Genomic DNA, 18,823 nt, shown 5'->3' on the forward strand with positions numbered 1-18,823 from the left:
GCATAAACACACACACACACACACACACACACACACACCAGATAAAATCCGTGGCTTGCTAAACTCCTCCTTCTCCTCCTCTGGAGAACAAACTGCTCAGCTGACTGCACTGACGTCTTGACAAAGAGTGCATGTTTGCCCGGTTACACACACACACACACACACACACAGTCAGGTGTACCGGTCAGTCTGCAGCTGTCACTGTGGTCAGTGTACCAAACCCAATCAGAAAATAACAGTTTTAAGGAACACAACACAAATGTAACCACATATGTCTATGTAAATAAACATATATATATAATATACACAAAGATAAAGGGAATGTACTGATATGTCATATCAATGTTCTACTTCCTGTTTGTGAGCCAAAGACAAACACCTGGATGATATAGAGATCTCATATATTCTGCTCATTTTATACTTTCCTTTAGCATTATTTAGTGGACATGAAGAGCACTGTGAATGTTGAGCAACTATTTACAGAACACAAGTCCAAACACTGATGTATCAGAGTGAACAGAGTTTATATCACTTCATAAATCAGTCAACACTGTCAGACATAAAACAATCTATTCTCCCCATATTTTTAATAATATAATGTATTATAAATGAGTCTCTGAATGATGAACAAACCCGTCTGTAGAACCTCCAGAAGAGTGTGGTGATCAGAGAGTGACCACAAACTCATTTTAAACAGAAGTTTAGTCACACATGACCGACGTGATGAAGACTGTGATGACCGACAGGTGAAGAGGGTCAATGAATGATAGAGATCAACACTAAACTTCACCAGTTCACTACATTAAGAGTAGCAGACATATGGGTGATGCACTGGGAGCCGCAAGGTTGCTGGTTTAAAAGCCGGCTGCCCCATGTGCCATGTGGACGTGTCCCTGAGCAAGACACCTGACCCCTAATTGCTCCCCATGCAGAATGTAACGCATGGGTTATAATGCAATGTAAGTCGCTTTGGATAAAAGCATCAGCTAAATGACATGTAATATATATGTAGTTATTATTATTAAAGTATACATACTGTTTAGATGCGTAAAGCACCAATAAACGACCGTAACGTCAAATGTTTTTATTAGTATTTTTTATATACAATTTTTTATTGAATGAATGACATGTTTTCTGTTCCAGAGACACGGCTTTTATTGCTGTGTATTTGATTAAATACTTTTACATGTGGCACATTGTCAATAAAGTTTTGCTACTTTGACAGCGGTGTTGCCAAAGATTAATATAAAGTATATGTATATATATATATATATATATATATATATATATATATATATATATATATATATATATATATTAAAAAAAAAAATCTATCTCCGTCGGTGTTGCCGCCATTTCTACTGTGGACACAAGATGGCGTCCGTGTACCACTTTTAAAAAACTGTTTAGGGGGAGTTGTCCCTTAATTTAAAACCTTTAAAAACTTTTTGTCTGTATCGGTGGTTCGTTTCTACATTACGACATTGAACTTATTTTATTTATTTATTATCAACAAGTTATTGGGCAGTTAAGTTACGTCACCTAACGGGTTTGTCATCTGACAGCTGAACAATAAAGTTAGTTTACTTTCTTCTTCTTGCTGTCACCTCGCTGCCTCTTTTTGTTTTTTGCCGACTGGATGAAACCATGGAGGTAAAAACTTTAAATAAACTTTATTAACCATTATTTCATACAGACAGAACTTTTTTTTTTTTTAATCAAGTGTGGAGCTGCGGGGTTTTCCTATTGGACCGCAGCAGCTCGTGTCCGACCGTTTATGCAAATGAGCTCTACCCGAATATGGACACGGGGAATGAAATATGGTGGAGGAGGCGAACATGGAGGATCCGAGAACCGTGAGAGCTCCGCGGTAGTACTCTTATTTTATTTATTTATTTTCACTCGTGGGGCGGCTTCGAAAAGGACAAACTCGGATGTACTCCCGGCCGAACTTTGGGGTAAAGTTTTACGCGTTAGCCCCCGTTATTCGCGCCGACGTCGAGTCCGTTGTAATGCAGTGAAGACCCGACTTCTCAAACTCGGGGGTGGTGCTGCGGCGGCGGCGGCGGCGGTGGAGGAGGAGGAGGCGGCGGAGGCGGCGGCGGCGACTACGACGGCGGTGGTGGTGGTGGGGGGGGGACACGAAGCAGGGCAGAGGGCTCCGGCCGGGCGCACCGTCCCGACGCGATGCCGTGGGTCAGCGGCGGGAAGCGGACGGAGAGCGCCGAGCTGCCGCTGCCGGCGGGCTGGGAGGAAGCCCGGGACTACGACGGGAGGCTGTTCTTCATCGACCACAACACCCGGCAGACGTCGTGGATTGACCCCAGAGATAGGTATGCCGGAGGCCCGGGAGCAGCCCGCGCCCTCACGCACGCACACACACACACACACACACACACACACACACACACACACACACACACACACACACACACACACACACACACACACACACACACACACACACACACACACACACACACACACACACACACACACGCACGCGTGTTTGTGACTGAACGTTGCGGCAGGAGATGCGCAGCAGGGGCGGCGACTTCAGGGGAAGGCCGATTTGTTTGTTTATTTGGAGGGTCGAGGGGGGGTGGGGGGGGGTAAAAAATGTCCACTTTTTTTTAATGTCACTTAAAGTTCCCGGTGGATCGTGAAGGCACCACCGGGGGGGATCAGGTCAGATGGGGCAGCCGGGCAAGACGTGACACCCGTCGCGAGGCTGCAAATCCCCCGGTATCTTCAAATGTTTGACAGGTCTTTGACATGGAATCGAGGCAGCAGCCCTGCCTTTCCTGTGTGTGTGTGTGTGTGTGTGTGTGTGTGTTTCAGCTGGCTTGTTCACACACTCGTCAGCCTGTTGCTCAAATGTTTTCACTTAGAAACTTCACGTCAGAACTCAAAAATCATCGGGACATTTATGACTTAAAGTCGCCTAAGACATTTGTCTCACAACAACAACAACAACAAGAACACCTGATAGATTGTCAAACTTTCATCCAGTCCCAACTCCATAATATTATAAAATTAACCCATTAAATATGGGTTTCACGCAACAACCGAAAACAACTACAATTCCCAGAAATCTTTGTGGCAAAAATAAAAAAATGCTTGGAATGCTGGTTGGGCCGCTGGGAGAGCTGCGAGGATGTGCTTTTTGTCAGGGACTGATTTTCACCAGCCCAGAAACTTTCTCAGAGATTACTGGGGAATTATAGCACATATTTGCACTCTACTGCATTATGGGATGGCTGGAGGGAGGGGGGGGGCAGGGCTCTTTCTTTACTGATTTGAACCAGGGGGAATGTAGAAGCAGCCGCATGTAACCTAGATAAGAAAAACCTGATTTCCCCGAAGCCCCCCTCCCCTCCTCCCTGCAAGTTGATTAGCCATTGTTATGTGATGTTGATGGCAGCTCCACAAGATCTTGCATCTTGCAGTGTGGAGGGGGGGGGGGTGGGCTGTTTGTGTGTTTTAAAAAAAAAAGTTATAATAGGTTTGCATGACTGAGGAATGTTCACCGCATTCGTTGCGGTGCCGCGCTGTGATTTATGGCGTTATCTCGGCCAGAGGAATGTCTCCTGTCACCGTGCGATGACTGACTCTCCAATAAATCACAGCGCCTGACTCGCTCCTCTCCAACCTGCAGCAGCACCAGGAGCAATAGTTTGGATTAACGGGAGACAAACAATGCTGTTCCTGCAGGAGTGGAAATGATGTTTTCATTATTCGCCCCTTTTTGTCTCTGCCAGATGTTCTGTTCGTGATGGTTTGAAGGGTTAACTGGTTAAAGACTGCAGATGATGATGATGATGATGTCGTGGTTTCAGGTGTGTGAGGGAAGGCAGCTGACCTATTTAGAACATTCTAGAGATGCAGACGTCAGTCAACAGTTGTCGGCTTTACAGTCAATCGGCGACTATTTTGAGAATTCATTTCTCACACTACAGATGAAAGACATATTTTTAACTAATAGATACGATATTTAGAGTTAGTCTAAGTCATAAGTCAAGCAAATATATTTACGTCAAGTTGAGTTTAATCTATTTCAAGCGGCTCCACTATGGTTAGAATTGAGTTGATTGAGTCAATCGATTGGATTCTTCATCAATAATCTTCTTTATGACTGGTGTACCTTACTATTCACTGATATTATATACTCTCGTATTTCATGTCAATGCAAAAAGTGCCCTAACCAACGGTGCGTTAGCGGAGCAATCACAGCAATGACCCCCCCCCCCCCCCCCCCCCTCGCTGCTGGTATGTGATTGGATGTTATACGTTTTACATGTTTTGAATAGATGGACATACCCACCCCGCCCCTTCCTCCAGGTACGGGATTAGACATCAGAGCGGGTTTTTTGTGGGGTTCATTTTAATGGATGTACGGGTATGACCCCCCCCCCCCCCCCCCTCTTGGTGAAGTCAGCCATGGAGGGCGGACGCCTCAAGCGGCTCCCTGCAGGTCTGCAGACCGGTTTCTTTTCCTCCCTGACTGTGGAATGAGCGTTATGTCAGGCATGCCGATACTAATGCCCGGGGGGGGGGCGCTCTGCTCTGCGGGCCCCAGACAAAGCAGCAGAACAGAGGCAGTTCCCACGTGTCTGCCTCCTCCTCCGGCCCGTAGCACCTCCTTTATTAGCCGTGTTATGCAACAGAACGCCGGGCAGAGGGAGTTCTTTATGCTGGCTCACAAAGCACGCCACATTCAATCACTCTGCCTGCACCACCCAGCTCATTCACAGCCGCTCAACCCCGCTGACATTTTGCTTCCCCCAGTGTTTCCATTATGATGGCTCTTTTTTTTTTTGTTGCTGTGGGCTTGAAGGGGGGGGGGGGGGGGTGTAGGAGCACGCCATCGCTTAAATCGGTGTCGTTTAAGTGTCTTCTCTTTCATGAGCTGATGCTACGCTGGTCTTCAGCGTCCACCTTGAAGGTCCAACCTCTTTCGGTCCCTTCGCTGCCCTTCTTTTGATTTCTACGTGATTTGCAGCGATAAAACGCACAAATCCAGCCACAAACGGCGCTGTGGGATGTCGCGTGGCTCGCGATTCCTGCGTAGATCGTGGAGAACGCTCCCTAAACAGGACGCGGCGTGGGACCGGCCTCCAGCTCCATTGTTGTGTTTGGGTTCCTCTTCCACACTATTTCAGAAAGGAGGAAAAACGAAGCTGACATTCAATGCGTGTGAGAATTCTGCTTTTTTTCAAATTCCAAACAGTTGCTGTACTGCAAGTACGATCATCTTAAAGTGCCATTAATACAATATTACAGAATTTGTTAAATCTATTCATTCTCTATAATAATATTCTATAAAAATCACATTATTTCTCCTAATAGTAAAAAGGAAAGACGCCACTGAGAGTCTAATACATTGCAAAAGAATAGTCAGACAGTAAAGATATTACAAATAGGTAAAACGTTTAAAATAAACATTAAGGTACACAATGTGTCGACCAACACATTAAATCAAAGGAAGTTCAAGACACCAACATCAGACACAAGAGCGTCCTGTTAAATGAAGTATTGGTCTCACACTGGAATGAACAAGACAAGACGTCCCTATTTCCATGAGATTGGACCCGAGTGGCGGCTGTGACTCGCTCCACGCCACCGACATTCCTCCCAGGGTGCTTTCCTGCGAGGACCAGGAGCAGGTGGAGGACTGTCTGTTATCTTCTCATTTCTTACTCGTCTCTCACGCTGACATCTTGGTGCTTACAGTAGAACCCAAAGACTCGTTTTCCACTTTAGTCTCAATTTGTTCCTCGAAACATGAAGGAACATTTGATCATTTTTGGATATGGTCGAAATGTATTTATTTAAACTGGATAAGTTTAATAGAATGAAATGATTAATATTCTATTAATCCATACAGTTATTTTAAATGAAAAGAAACTCACTGGGTCACAAACACGCCGCTGATGTCATTGACCCACAAACATTCCGTTGGACTCATCGGGACGGCACAGATTATTCTAGAATTAGAAAATGTCTCGGACAACTAAATATATTTTAGCGGGGCGGCTGAGCATTTCTTTCCTGCACAGCTGAGCATGCTCGCCATTCTGTCGCCGCCTCGCGTTCGCTATTTCAGATTTCTGCCTCGGACGCAGAGGATCCCGGAGAAATGTATTAATAATCTCATTCTGCCTGCTGGTCGGCCGCGATGCACCACGGTTCTGTACAGCTAGCTAACGTCATGCTAACGTCATGAGGAGCTCAACACATGCTAATGGAACTGGACTGGTTAGCCGTTAGCGTTGCTGCTAACGTTGCTACATCTCCTCTTGTTGATCCAAACACTGAATTGTCATAAAAATATGTCACTGTCATGTTTTACTGAATATTGAGATGACGATTGTCAGACTTTATTTCACCCAGCGATGGTGAGCGATTAGACGTGTTATTGATCGATCAATAAGTGTCATCTGGATAGAAGTGATACTGAAGCTCCTTCTGTCCCTTCAGAGACATTCTGCCATCACATGACCAACAAAATCCAACATTCACAATTGTGAGCGGACATGTTTTTGTGTCAGTCTGTTTGACCTTTGACCTCCGACACACACCAGGAGCAGGAGGGGAGTGTGCTGCTGTTTGCATTGTTTTATTTATCTTTAAGTGTAGTTTGTACCTGATCTCAAGAGGTCAGCAGCAATTAAACAGACATTTTATTCTATAGAATATATATAATGTCATCTGATCTTTTAGATTTAGTCTATTCTGTTCTTCTTAAAAGCTGAAAATAAGGGAGTCTGCTGAGTGGATTAGAGTGTGGAGGTCAAAGGTCACAGTGACCTCTTCAAAGACCCTTCATTCCTAAAGGATGTCACACATGTCACATGGGATGGAAGGAAGAAGCGGAGACGTTGTGGTTTAGTTTGATTCCCAAAGCAGCTTTCTGTGAGAAATAAGTGTCAAAGATTTGGCTTTAAGGAGGTTTTCTCTGAAGAATGTTGGAGGATATTATTCTACTTTAATAGATTTGATTAAAACCAGGAGAACCTTGTGGGCTTGTCTTTCCTTCCTGTGACATAAAGTGAGTGGAATCAACGTAGTAATGTGCAAACGTACTTAAAGGCTGATTTGGGGTTGGGTTCGAGTCCTTCCTCTACGCTTTGATGTTCCTCAGAACCCCTTTAATGACCAGAGGAAACGGGACGTAACGCTGGAGACTCTGAGGAGCTCTGCAGTAACCCTCCATGTGGTTGTTACGGCAACGACATCCAGTGAACACTGACATCCTTCACGTCACTTTAAAAACATGTTTTATTACAATGTTTATTACAACAATGTTTATTACAACGTTTATTACAACATTGTTTATTACATCGTCCTCCTGACGATCATTTTCTCCAGAGGACGAGTTTCTGTTTGTTGTGAATCTGGATTCAAATAATTAATGTTTATTTTATGTTTATTGCCTTGTATCGTCCACAATGGACATTAAGTGTGTATCAGTCGTGTGTCTTGTTGTCAGTGTGTGTGTGTGTGTTCTTGATGTCGCTGTGTGTGTGTGTGTGTGTGTGTGTTCTTGATGTCGCTGTGTGTCTTGCTGTGTGTGTGTTCTTGATGTCGCTGTGTGTCTTGCTGTGTGTGTGTGTGTGTGTTGTGTGTTCTTGATGTCGCTGTGTGTCTTGCTGTGTGTGTGTGTGTGTTGTGTGTTCTTGATGTGTGTGTAATGGTTGTGTGTCTCTGAGGCGTCTCCATCGTTTCAGGATCACGAAGCCACTGACGTTTGCTGACTGCGTCGGGGACGAGCTGCCTCTCGGGTGGGAGGAGGTCTACGACCAGCAAGTGGGGGTTTACTACATCGACCACATCAACAGTGAGTTCTCCCCCAGGACTGCAAGGACCTACACACACAACAGCGAGGACGCACACCTCTCTGTAGCAAACGCAAGCTTCGGGCTCCTCTGATAGCATCAGCCTTTTATGTGATCATTTAGTAACGTTTCTTGTTTGCGAACCAAACGGATGAATGTTGTGAACGACAACCGCCTCCAGGAGACTGCTGGACCCAGGTGCATCATGGGAAACGTCCGCCCTGTCACCTGATTGGCTCTAACAAACCACGTGTTATTGTAGAATATGTCATTTTGTGTTTAATATTCACCCCCATATGGTTGGTGTCATGTAGTGCACTGAATATTGATGATGATGATAAAGTGTATTTAAATGGCACAATAGTTACAAAGTGCATCACCAGGTAGATAAAAGAAATATACCATCCAGCTGTGGGGGGGTGGGGAAGCAAACGCTGGTCGATCCAAGAGGGAGCTGCAGTGAAAGCTTCCGTCCAATCAGGGCCCTCGATGAGTCCGTTAGGAATGCGTCCACACGTGCTGCTTGTCCCCATCTATTCCAGCGTTGCCATGGCGATTCTGCGAAAAAGCGCAAAAAACAACCAAAATGTCCATGCGTTGCCCAAGTGTGTGTTTGTGTAAAAAAGCTTTCTGTGCCCCCCCCCCCCGCCCGTCTCCAGAGACCACGCAGATCGAGAACCCGCGGACTCAATGGCGCCAGGAGCAGGAGCGCATGCTGAAGGAGTACCTGGTGGTGGCCCAGGAGGCCCTCAAAGCCAAGAAGGAGATGTACCTGGTCAAGCAGCAGCGTCTGGAGCTGGCCCAGCAGGAGATGCTGCTCCTCCACGAGCTCTCTGAGGACAACCGCTCCATCACCAGCGGTAAGCTCAGTGCTCCCCAGGATGGATTCTCCTTTATATTACAAACAAAAAGCCGAGAGAATTAAAAGGTGACTTAATAATTAATGCTGAGAAGCAACATGACGTCGTCAGAAGAATTATGCAATAAAGCTCAATGCGTGTTAAAGGTTCCAGTTGTTCCTGCAGAGACTTGTTGGTTGCTATGGGAACACTAATCCAGTTAATGTCAATAGTCTTCATGTCGTTTTGAATTGACAGTGATATCCCTTCTCCCCCCCCCCCCCCCCCCCGTGTGTCCCGCAGCGCTCTCTGGCTCCTCCTCCAACTCCAAATACGACCCCGACCAAATAAAAGCGGAGGTGGCTTGTAGGCGAGAGCGGGTAAGTCACTGTGAGCAGAACAATGGAGGCGAGGCGGATCGGGGCCCCTTTTCTGGGTGGGGAGAGCGAGGAGGGGGGGGGCGGGGTGTGGCCCCTACAGGATACCGAGGCTCCGGGGGCCTCTGGAGGATGAGGATGAGATCATCATCATCATCAAGGGGTCAGGCAGAGGCGGGGTCACCTGCGTTTCATGTGATGAGTTCAATGCTCCCGTAGAAATCCCACTTTATTGATTTATTATTATTATTGATTCTACTACGGATCTCTGCGGGACATTTGTCGGGTAGATTTGTAGTTGTTGCTCTTGGTGGTTAGAAGTGCGTCAAAGTGATTTATATCCCAAAAAGTAGTTTTTTATCCCTGTAAATGTTGGATGTAACCTGCACAGATGGAGATGCAGTTAACAAAGCAGCAGAGAAGTAGAAGCACAGCTGTGTTTACAGAATGATCAACGTCAAAAGAGTGTCTCTGTCCAATTAAATGAGCGTTTGTTTGAATTCCACATTGTATCTAATCTAATAATCTGCAGCATTTGGACCAGTACTGTTTAATGTCATGTTTTTAATCACATGTCATTTAGCTGACCCACATTTGTCCTGCTCAGGGACGCACCCTCCCTACTCCACGCGCCATTCTTTTATTTTTAAATGACGTATTTAATTATTGCGCAGCATGTGTGACAATGTGTGTACACACACACACACACACACACACTTTGTGTATAAAGGGGACTGAGCTTCTTTTTGTTGTTGTGTGTCCTCAGCTCTCCAGACTGAAGCAGGAGCTGGCCCAGGTGAAGCAGGAGCTGCAGTATAAGGAAATGGGAGTGGAGACCCTGCAGGAGTGAGTGCCCCCCCCCCCCCCTCCCCCCCTTTCCTCTCGTGACCACCACCCGTCTCCTTCCTACAGCTCGGCGGCTCCCTTTTTCTAATCCCTCTCACCCTCAGTGTCTCTGTCTCTTTATATATTCACTCAGAAAATCATCTTTCAGTTACATCTGATGCACAAATGCGCTTCTGCTCTATATTTATTTATTAATGAATCAAAGCGGGACCTTTAAAGACGTGGAGCCAAAAGCCCTTTGACCCAAATAGCAACTGAAAGAATTTTCCAAATGAGCAGATCCACGTTCTTCCCTTTTCAGTTTGTGTCCGTATTTAAACTTTCATGTAACAATTTAGAGGAAGGAGAAAAAAAGGGCAAAGGGGGAGAGGCTGTTTTTTTTTGTTTTTTTTATGGAAAAGGGGGACTCCACCTCAGGAAGAGGATGCACCAGTGGAGTGCAGGGAGCCAAGGCTCAGCCCGGAGAGGAAGTCGCTCCATGGAGGGGGGGGGGGGGGCTCCGAGAACAGTAAAAAAAAAAAAAAAAAAAAACACAGATATCTGGCAGCAAATTCCTCGGCACTTCCTGAGTCCAAGTGAAGAGTCTCTTATCTCTCAGATAATACGCCACTCCAGTGATTCCCAGAATAGCCGAGAATACACAGCTTGCAGAAAACACGGACGCATCCTCCAAGTGTGTGTGTGTGTGTCTCTGACCCCCCTATTGTTTGCCTCTGGGGGGGTTGAGGCCTGCGGGTTTGTTTTCCAGATCTCAGCTGTTGTCAGCGATATAGCTAATTGTTCTGCGCCCCACGTCGCATCCGATAAAGCAAACTTGTGACGCAGGAATGCTTCTCCCTCCCCCCCCCCCCCCTCGCCCCTCCCTCCCCCACAATGGTGTGAGAGTCGGGAGGATCTCATCAGATTTTCATGACTTCGTGTTTCGTCTTAACTGGAGGATTTAACAACTAAATCAACCTGAAACTTGTGCAAAAATGTCTTCTCCTTTTTTTTTTTTTTTTGCTAAGCATATAAACTACCAGGCCCTGCCAATGGGGTTGGGTTGGGGGGGGGGGGGAGGACAAAGCGCAGCTTGTTTTGGGAGGAAGAGGCAGGGTCGGCTGATGAACAGTACCTGCTGTTAAAGGAGAGTGAAGGAAGCGGGTGCTGTGGTAGGGGGGGGTGGGGGGGGGGGGGGGCTCCTCCAACCAACTGAATACATAGAGATGTTAAAGTGACAGCAGTGAGGTTCTTCTCCATAGTTCAGTAGATGAGGAGGACCAGCACACAAACACCTCCGGGCAAAGAGAGATGGATAAATATATCTCCTGAGAGGACACCGTCCTCCATGTGACGTTCAGGTGTCTGAGGGACGTCTCCTGTGGCGACACGCTGTCCCTTTGGGATCAAAGGCTTCTTTAACGCCGTGCTCGCACAGTGAGGCTTTTGAAAGCAGCGTCATCATTTACACCGACCTGTCACATGCGTCGTCAGTGTTTCATAAGCCACCGCAGCCTGAAATAAACGCTCAAACGTTTCCTCCCACTCTCAAATATTTCAGATGTTTATCTGATCATTTATTTTTTACTTCTTAATTACCGCTGACCTGATTTCCAAAATAAAGCTCCGGCCTGCAGTCAGAGATGTGGCTCATTCCAGCGTTAAGATGAGGCTCTTTAGTTTGTTTTGTTATTTTATTATTAGAATTCTTATCAGTAATTCCTCTTTTTCCAGAGGAAATCAATACGTAACATTCAACAAAGCCCCCATTGACACAACGTGGTTTCCTCACTGCTCCTATTTCTCTTTCACATATTTTACTTTTCATGTTTAACATTAAAGCATTTCTATTTTTGACCTTTTATAGAAGCTTAAAACTGACAAAAACTATGGATTGTTAATACTTTATTTATTGCTTGTTTCATCCATTACTTTATTATTATAAATACATTTTTGTAATTTGTCAAATAATATTATGTTTTAAATTCTATTTAGAGTATTTAACTCCCAATAATTTTAATTGATGAGGCCAGTTTTGCATTATTTTTTAATAATTATTAATTAGTTTTACTCGTTGTATTTACGGGACCGATGCTAACGCTAACGGGATGCTAACGCTAACGGGGTGCTAACGGGATGCTAACGCTAACGGGATGCTAACTGTGTGTCTCAGGATCGACAGGAAGATGTCCTGCAGTCAGACCAACTACAAGCTGGACGAGGCTCAGGCCATCTTCAGCGAGCTGCGCAGCATCAAGAAGTCCATCAGCACGGGCGAGAAGGAGAGGCAGGACCTCATCCAGGTAACCCCCTGACCCCCAGATTTCGTCCAGTTAAAATGCACTTCATTCTGTATGTGATGTCATTAATTTTAACCTCCCCCCCCCCCTCTTCCCTCCTCCTTTGGCAGAGCCTGGCGAAGCTGACGGTGAACTGCCAGAACAGCTCGTCTGTCCACGAGGTCCCCGGCGAGGGCCCCCGGCCCCCCCCAGGGACCTGCAGCAGTACTGTGACACCGGCTCCCAGACGGACATCATGGGAGAGGTAGAGAGGGGGGGGGGGGGTCCATTCAGGTCCCAATATGAACAAACACATTTTAGTAAACAAAGTGTGGGCCACACACACAGGCCTCAAGTTGCCTCCCACTGATAACATTTCTATTTACTATTTTATTTGCTCTTCAAACTCGTGAAATAATGTAAAGAAAACATTTTCTCCTCCGATTTGATTATTTTTACCAAATGAAAACAAGCCTTTTGGGGAACATCGCGAACGGAAAAGTACAGTTCAAAACATCGACGTCATCACTCGATGCACCGGAACCAGACTCCAGCTTTAAGCTACAAATCATCAGAACCACAATTTGCTTCATTGGTTCACTAGATGATCGGAATGAATGCTAATGCTAATTAGCGAGCCGGAAAAGTGTGCCCCCCCCCCCCATGCCATTTGAACTGTTCTTTTAAGTCAATTGATGACCAGGATGCCGATCGTCCATCTCAAAGATCAAACTATTCCTGATCAGACTTTAGAGGCTGTTTTTAAATAATGAATCGATGTCTTTTCTTTCAGTACCAAGACTCCTCGCACTTAGTGGACAAAGTCAAAGTCAACTGGCAGTACGAGGAAGCAAGAAGAAGTAAGTGTGTTTGTTGTCGTAGCACGGGGGGGGGGGGGCATGTATTTGCGCCCTGGTGGCCGCGAGCCGCTGAGCGATGTCTGGCCAGCGGAATGAGCTGGGTGGTCACATTCTGCTGCTGACTGTGTGCTGCCTTTGTGTGTGTGTGTGTGTGTGTGTGGGGGGGGGGGGGGGGGGGGGCTGTTCCTCCTCCGCAAGGTGGTTTAAAACACACACACCCTGGGGTGAAATATATCTTTGCTAAATGTTGAAATCTATAGTTTTGCTTATGAATTTCTGAGGTGATTTGAAGATGTCATTACACTGGTGTTTAATCTCTCTAGAGGCTTATGAGAGCCCCCCCCCCACCCCCCCCATGTGGTACTTGTGTTAATAAATAATTAACGGCCATCTCGGAATTTACTTACATTAATAATCATTTTTAGACCTTCAATATATATATGAATTCTCCAGTTTATCATTATTAAAAATGAAATACTTATTTGCATAAGTTTGCATAAAAGTGTGTTTATTTTATATAAATGATGATCTGAAAGCAGAGCCGCTGTGAGGGCAGTAAAGACTATGAACTTCCCCCCCCCCACCCCCCCCCCCCCCCCCTGCAACAGGGTGCAGAGCGTTCAGCACCAGCTGGCGCAGCTGGACAGCGAGAGCTGGACGGGCCGGGCCGAGGCGGACCGGGACCGGGACTTCATGCAGCTCCTGCGTGAGAAGGAGGCGCTCCTGCAGGAGCTGGTCCTGGTGGGTAAGCAGCGGCACTCCGAGGAGCGGCTGCTGCAGCTGGAGGAGAAGCGCTGCCGGGTGGAGGAGGAGGTGCAGCGGGCCCACGGCTCCCAGAGCCAGGGAGCCAATCAGAGGTGAGCGCGGGGGGCGTTTTCACGGTTCACACCTCCTCGGCAGAAGGAGGCGAAGGAGGCGAGACGCTGACTCTGTTTTGCACAGGATCCTGCAGCAGGAGAAGAGGAACGCGCTGCTGCGGCAGCTGGAGGAGGCCACGCGCATCACCACCTACCTGCACTCGCAGCTCAAGAGGTGCGTGCTGAAGTTACACGTTAAATGTTGTGCTGATCTGTGATATTGATGCTCCGTTTTCCCTTCGCGGCCCCCCCCCCCCCCCCCCCCCCAGCCTGTCCGCCAGCTCCCTGACGGTGTCGTCCAGCAGCAGCCGCGGCTCTCTGGCCTCCAGCCGCGGCTCCCTGGCCTCCAGCCGCGGCTCCCTCAGCTCCATCAGCTTCAGCGACATCTACGGCCTTCCCCAGTACGAGCGCCACGACGGGGCCGGCGAGCCGCTGGACCCCCACCTGCGCTACCTGCTGCAACCGGAGCCCGCCTCCAGGGACGGCCTGGTGTTCGCCCACGACCCCCCGACCCACGGCAAGAGCAAGCGCTCCCACGACACCCCGCAGTCCCTGGCCTCGCTCTCCTCCCGCTCCTCGCTGTCCTCGCTGTCGCCGCCCAGCTCTCCCATGGACACGCCCTACCACTCGGCCCCCCAGGACTGCCCCCTCACCCAGATGACGGAGGAGTACATGGAGCAGGCGGGGCCGCGGGCTGCTGGAGGGGCTGCGGGGTCAGACGCAGCCGCCGCCCCCCCACGCCGGCGAGGACGCGCCGGGCCCCGCCGGCGTGCCCCAGCCGGACGGCAAGGGCCACCGGGACGCCGCCACTCAGGGCGCCTTCTCCTCCACAGGCAAGTGACACCGATCCAGTGCCCCTCCCAAATGAGAGCAACCACCACACGTCTCACTGGGTGTGTCCCCCCCCCCCCCCCCCCCCCCTTTAGGAGTGACTCTCAGGGGAAACGGCGCCAACAGAAGCGGGCGGCGGGCTCGGAGAGTCTCCGTGGGCGTGTCCGAAGACGCTCTGGCCACAGACAGCGGCGTGTTCGAGGCCTGGGGCAGAAGGTGAGAGGAGCTCCGCCCCCCTCTGCTCCCTCTGGAGCGACTGCGCCCCCCAGTGGTGGAGCAGGACACCTGCAGCAGCTCTGAGAGTTGAGGTGTTTACATGAGACGGTTAGAACGGAAACTTTAAACCGGAACAATCTGAGGTAGAAACAGAAGCCGGTCACCATGACGAATTATTGACAAATTGTCCCAGAAATCTTGTGATGAACTGTTGTTGTTGTTGTTGTTGTTGTTTTTGTTGTTGTTGACGGCACGGAGAATAAGCACAGCCACGCCATGAAGGCTTTTATTGTGAAAAGTACAAACTTGTATCTGCCTTTTTTGTAAAGTTTGCCTTCTCGGTTCTTTAAATAAAGGCCTGACTCAGGTCGAGTACTCAAACAAATACAGAAGTCGTGTTTCGTGACATTAAGCAGGATGTGTGCGATGTTTCCTCCACCCAAAGCATCCACTTTGTCTTCCTGCTCCACAGAGCCGAGGAGTCCGACGAGATGTCCTTCATCAAAGACCTGACGCCTGTGAGCGAGCCCACCCAGATCCAACTGGGTCTTCTGTGAGTCAACCCCCCCCCCTGTCTGCTCCCCCCCCCCCCCCCCCCCCAGCCGGAGTCTAACTGCTGCTCCCTCTCCACAGGTGGGAGTCTGCCTCTCAGTCTCTGCGGCTCCATCTGCTGCAGCTGAAGAATTTGAACAGGTCCATCGTGAGAGACGGATATAAAGTGTGAGTGAAGCTATTTGCATTCCTGGGGATTTTAAATTGAAGGATAATTGTTTTTTAGAAACAAGAAGTCTTAAAAATCCATTTTTTTTAGCCAAAATATAAAACTTACAATTTTTTTTTTTTTACAAAAGCCCCTCCCATGTATTTTTGAGCTAATTATCTACTGAGATAAACGTTCCTCTTTGTGTTTTTATAAACAACCTTTTGAGGACGTGAACATCGCCTGAGAACCTGTTCTCCGTGCGCAGGTACGTGAAGGTGCACCTGATCCCTCTGGACGCCGGCCGGGCCTGCGCCTTCTACTGCTGCACGCCGCTGGAGCCTCAGACCCTGATGACCTTCAACGAAGGCTTCCGCATCCCCGTCGCCGCGGGCGCCCTGGCGGCCTGCGGCCTGCAGCTCTCCGTCTGCTCGCAGGGACCCGAGGCCCAGGAGGAGCTGCTGGTGGGTGTGAGGGCCGCGAGGTGGTGGTGTTGTTGGTGGTGGTGATGATGGTGATGATGATGACGGAGGTGATGGCGGCGTGTTCCTCGCAGGGTTCGGCCCAGATGAGCCTGGCCGACTGCGAGGGCAGTGCAGAGATGGTTTACCACTGGCTGAGGACGCCGGAGACGACCCGCCCCGAACAGAAGGGCGCCGGCCTGCGCAGGCACCAGGACGGCCAGGAGGAGGAGCCGAGGGCCAGAGCCACGGTAGCGTGTGATTGGTCGACTCTCGCTGTCAGCTGTCCATCAGGAGCGCGTCAGCGAGGCCTCGCCACCAGAGGGCGCACACATGCTGGTTGTGTTTGATTGATACTTTGCTGGTTCCAGGACTCTATGCTGCCCCGCACCACCCCGACCCCCCCCACCACCACCACCCCCCCCCCATCTGGAGGAACGGGAGGCCGAGCTGGAGCTGCAGAGGGCGGAGAAGAAGAAGAAGGAGGCGTCAGCGTCTGAGAGGTGGCCGAACCCTTCTTGCGTTCCCGTAGTTCTGTCGCTGGTAAATTCACGTTGCTCCGCCTCCTGCATGTGAGCCGACCATAACAGCGGTGGGGGGTCCGGGGGGGTCCTGTGTGTGTGTGCTTTGCAGGAGCTGGCAGGCGGAGTCGATGGACAGCGGCTGCAGCAACAGCGCCGCGTTCACAGCTCCCTTCTCAGAGTGTGCGGAGGGCGTCAGCGGGGGGGGGCGCTGTGACCAGCCAAGCAGCCGACTCTCCGCAGTGAAGGTAGTCCACCGTGACCCCCCCCCCCAACCCCCGGCAGCACGGATGCCATTTGAAGTGATTTGTCTCTCCCCGCAGGTGGAGAAGGCCACCATGACCGAAGGCCTGTTCCCGGAGCCGGTGCGGGTCCGGCCCAAAGAGAGGGAGAGGGGGGGGGCGCGCTGGGGCCACGCCTCCCCTTTCATGCGCGGCAGCACCATCGTTCGCTCGCAGACCTTCTCTCCGGGGGCTCGCAGCCAGTACGTCTGCAGGGTGAGTTGTAGGGTTGTTGTAGTTCTTCTTTCTGCTCGGGGTCGGGGGGGGGTCAGAGGGGGGGGGCGTGTTATCAAATAACCGTTTTTTCCTCAGTTGTACCGCAGCGACAGCGACAGCTCGACGCTACCAAAGAAATCTCCGTTTGTGAGGAACACGTTGGAGAGGAGAACGCTGCGATTCAAACAGGTGACGTCTCCTTCCTTCGGGGGGGGGGGGGTTTGTGTTGAGCATCTGGTTTCTGAGCCGCGTGTCCGTGCGCGAGCAGCAGTCGTACCGCTCCTCCCTGGCCGAGCAGCCCACGCGCACCTCCCTGGACCTGGAGCTGGACCTCCAGGCCTGCCGGACGCGTCAGAGGCAGCTGACGGAGGAGCTGAGCGCTCTGAGGGAGCTGAAGCTGCGGCTGGAGGAGCCCGCCGAGCTCCCCCACTGGGCCCTGAGGGACGAGCGCTTCCGCTGCCTGCTCCGAGAGGCCCAGAGACAGGTGAGGGCGGAGGGGGGGGGGGGGGGTGGAGCCGCCGCAGAAATGGAGGGGCGGAGCCAGAAGCGAGAGGCTGACCTGGTTCGTTGTCGTCGTGCTGTAGGCCAATCAGAGCGAGCAGGAGCAGCGGCAGGAGGAGGCGGCCGAGCGGAGGCTGAGGAAGGCCTCCAAAGAGGTGCTGCAGATGAGGGGGCAGAGCCACAAGGAGCCCCTCCCTGTGCAGACATTCAGGTGGGGGCTTGTGAGATGGATGGATGATATTATACATATTTTAAATTCTTCTTCAAAGCCGTCAGCTGTTTTTTAGAAGAACACGAGGGACCGGTGGACCACTCGAGTCAAACAGTCCTTCCTTAAATCCACTACTGATCCTGATGTCTTTCTGTAGTCGTGCTTTTATTTTGAAACGTGCGTGAAAGTCGTTTGCTTTGCTCCGCAGAGAGAAGATGGCTTTTTTCACGAGACCAAGGTTCAACATACCTCCTTTGCCAGCTGACGACGTATGAGACAGGAAACATGAAGTATTTATCACGTGAGCTCATGAAGTACAAATATCTGTTTTTAGTTTTTTCTACACGGTGACACAAAGATGAGGGTGAAGTTTTTCTTACAAACACGAACACACTAAACTTGTCGGCTGTTCATTTTGTTGGGGGGGGGGGGGGGGGGGGCGGTCACGCCTCTCACGAGGAAACACATCTGTATCAGTTACTTGTGTTGCTTGTGCTTACAAAAAGCTGGAAGACGGGAACAAAAGTAGCTTTGGACAAATTCACTGTACTGTAACTTATTTTATAGTACTTTTCCTTGAAGGAAATTTAAAAAAAAAAAGACGCTTCCTGCTTTTTTTAAGTGTAGCTTTGAACAAATAGCACTTCAATGTTTTTACATACAGTTTAATGGAACTATTGTTTTCTGTTACTTTAATTCTTAAGAGTTATTTACATAATGTCACTTTGTAATCCACTTTTATTACAGATGCCATTACCATTTTGTTATTAATATTATTACTTTTCAATATATGGAGGGATATACGAGACACTGTATTCAGATTTTTTGTTTTTTAATGATGTCTGTATAACATCTGCAGTGTTGCCTCTTGTGAAGATCAAACAAAGAACCCTCTGAACGTCTCTGCTTCTTCACATCGGATCCTTTTCTGCTCGCGCAACACTTTCTCCCTCAAATGTGTCAACGGGTCACATGTCATTTCTTGGCTCTTTTTTTTTTTTTCTTTCTTG

General features: G+C 49.2%; 1 protein-coding gene across 1 annotated transcript; it reads left to right on the forward strand.

Annotated features, from left to right (window-relative positions):
- Positions 1 to 1,753: 1,753 nt before the first annotated feature.
- wwc3 (WWC family member 3) lies at positions 1,754 to 18,715 on the forward strand. Its single transcript, XM_062563589.1, is given in 26 exon segments — positions 1,754 to 2,333; positions 7,731 to 7,840; positions 8,498 to 8,698; positions 8,981 to 9,057; positions 9,821 to 9,900; positions 12,053 to 12,182; positions 12,290 to 12,347; positions 12,350 to 12,423; positions 12,952 to 13,022; positions 13,627 to 13,875; positions 13,961 to 14,050; positions 14,145 to 14,559; positions 14,561 to 14,708; positions 14,802 to 14,922; positions 15,395 to 15,475; positions 15,556 to 15,642; positions 15,891 to 16,086; positions 16,179 to 16,334; positions 16,455 to 16,502; positions 16,504 to 16,586; positions 16,717 to 16,852; positions 16,928 to 17,101; positions 17,198 to 17,290; positions 17,370 to 17,585; positions 17,686 to 17,813; positions 18,022 to 18,715. Coding segments are annotated over 26 exon segments (3,435 nt in total). The 5' UTR covers positions 1,754 to 2,187; the 3' UTR covers positions 18,089 to 18,715.
- Positions 18,716 to 18,823: the final 108 nt, after the last annotated feature.

The sequence above is a fragment of the Pungitius pungitius genome, chromosome 7 (genome assembly GCF_949316345.1).
Source record: "Pungitius pungitius chromosome 7, fPunPun2.1, whole genome shotgun sequence".
NCBI classification, from domain to species: Eukaryota; Metazoa; Chordata; class Actinopteri; order Perciformes; family Gasterosteidae; genus Pungitius; species Pungitius pungitius.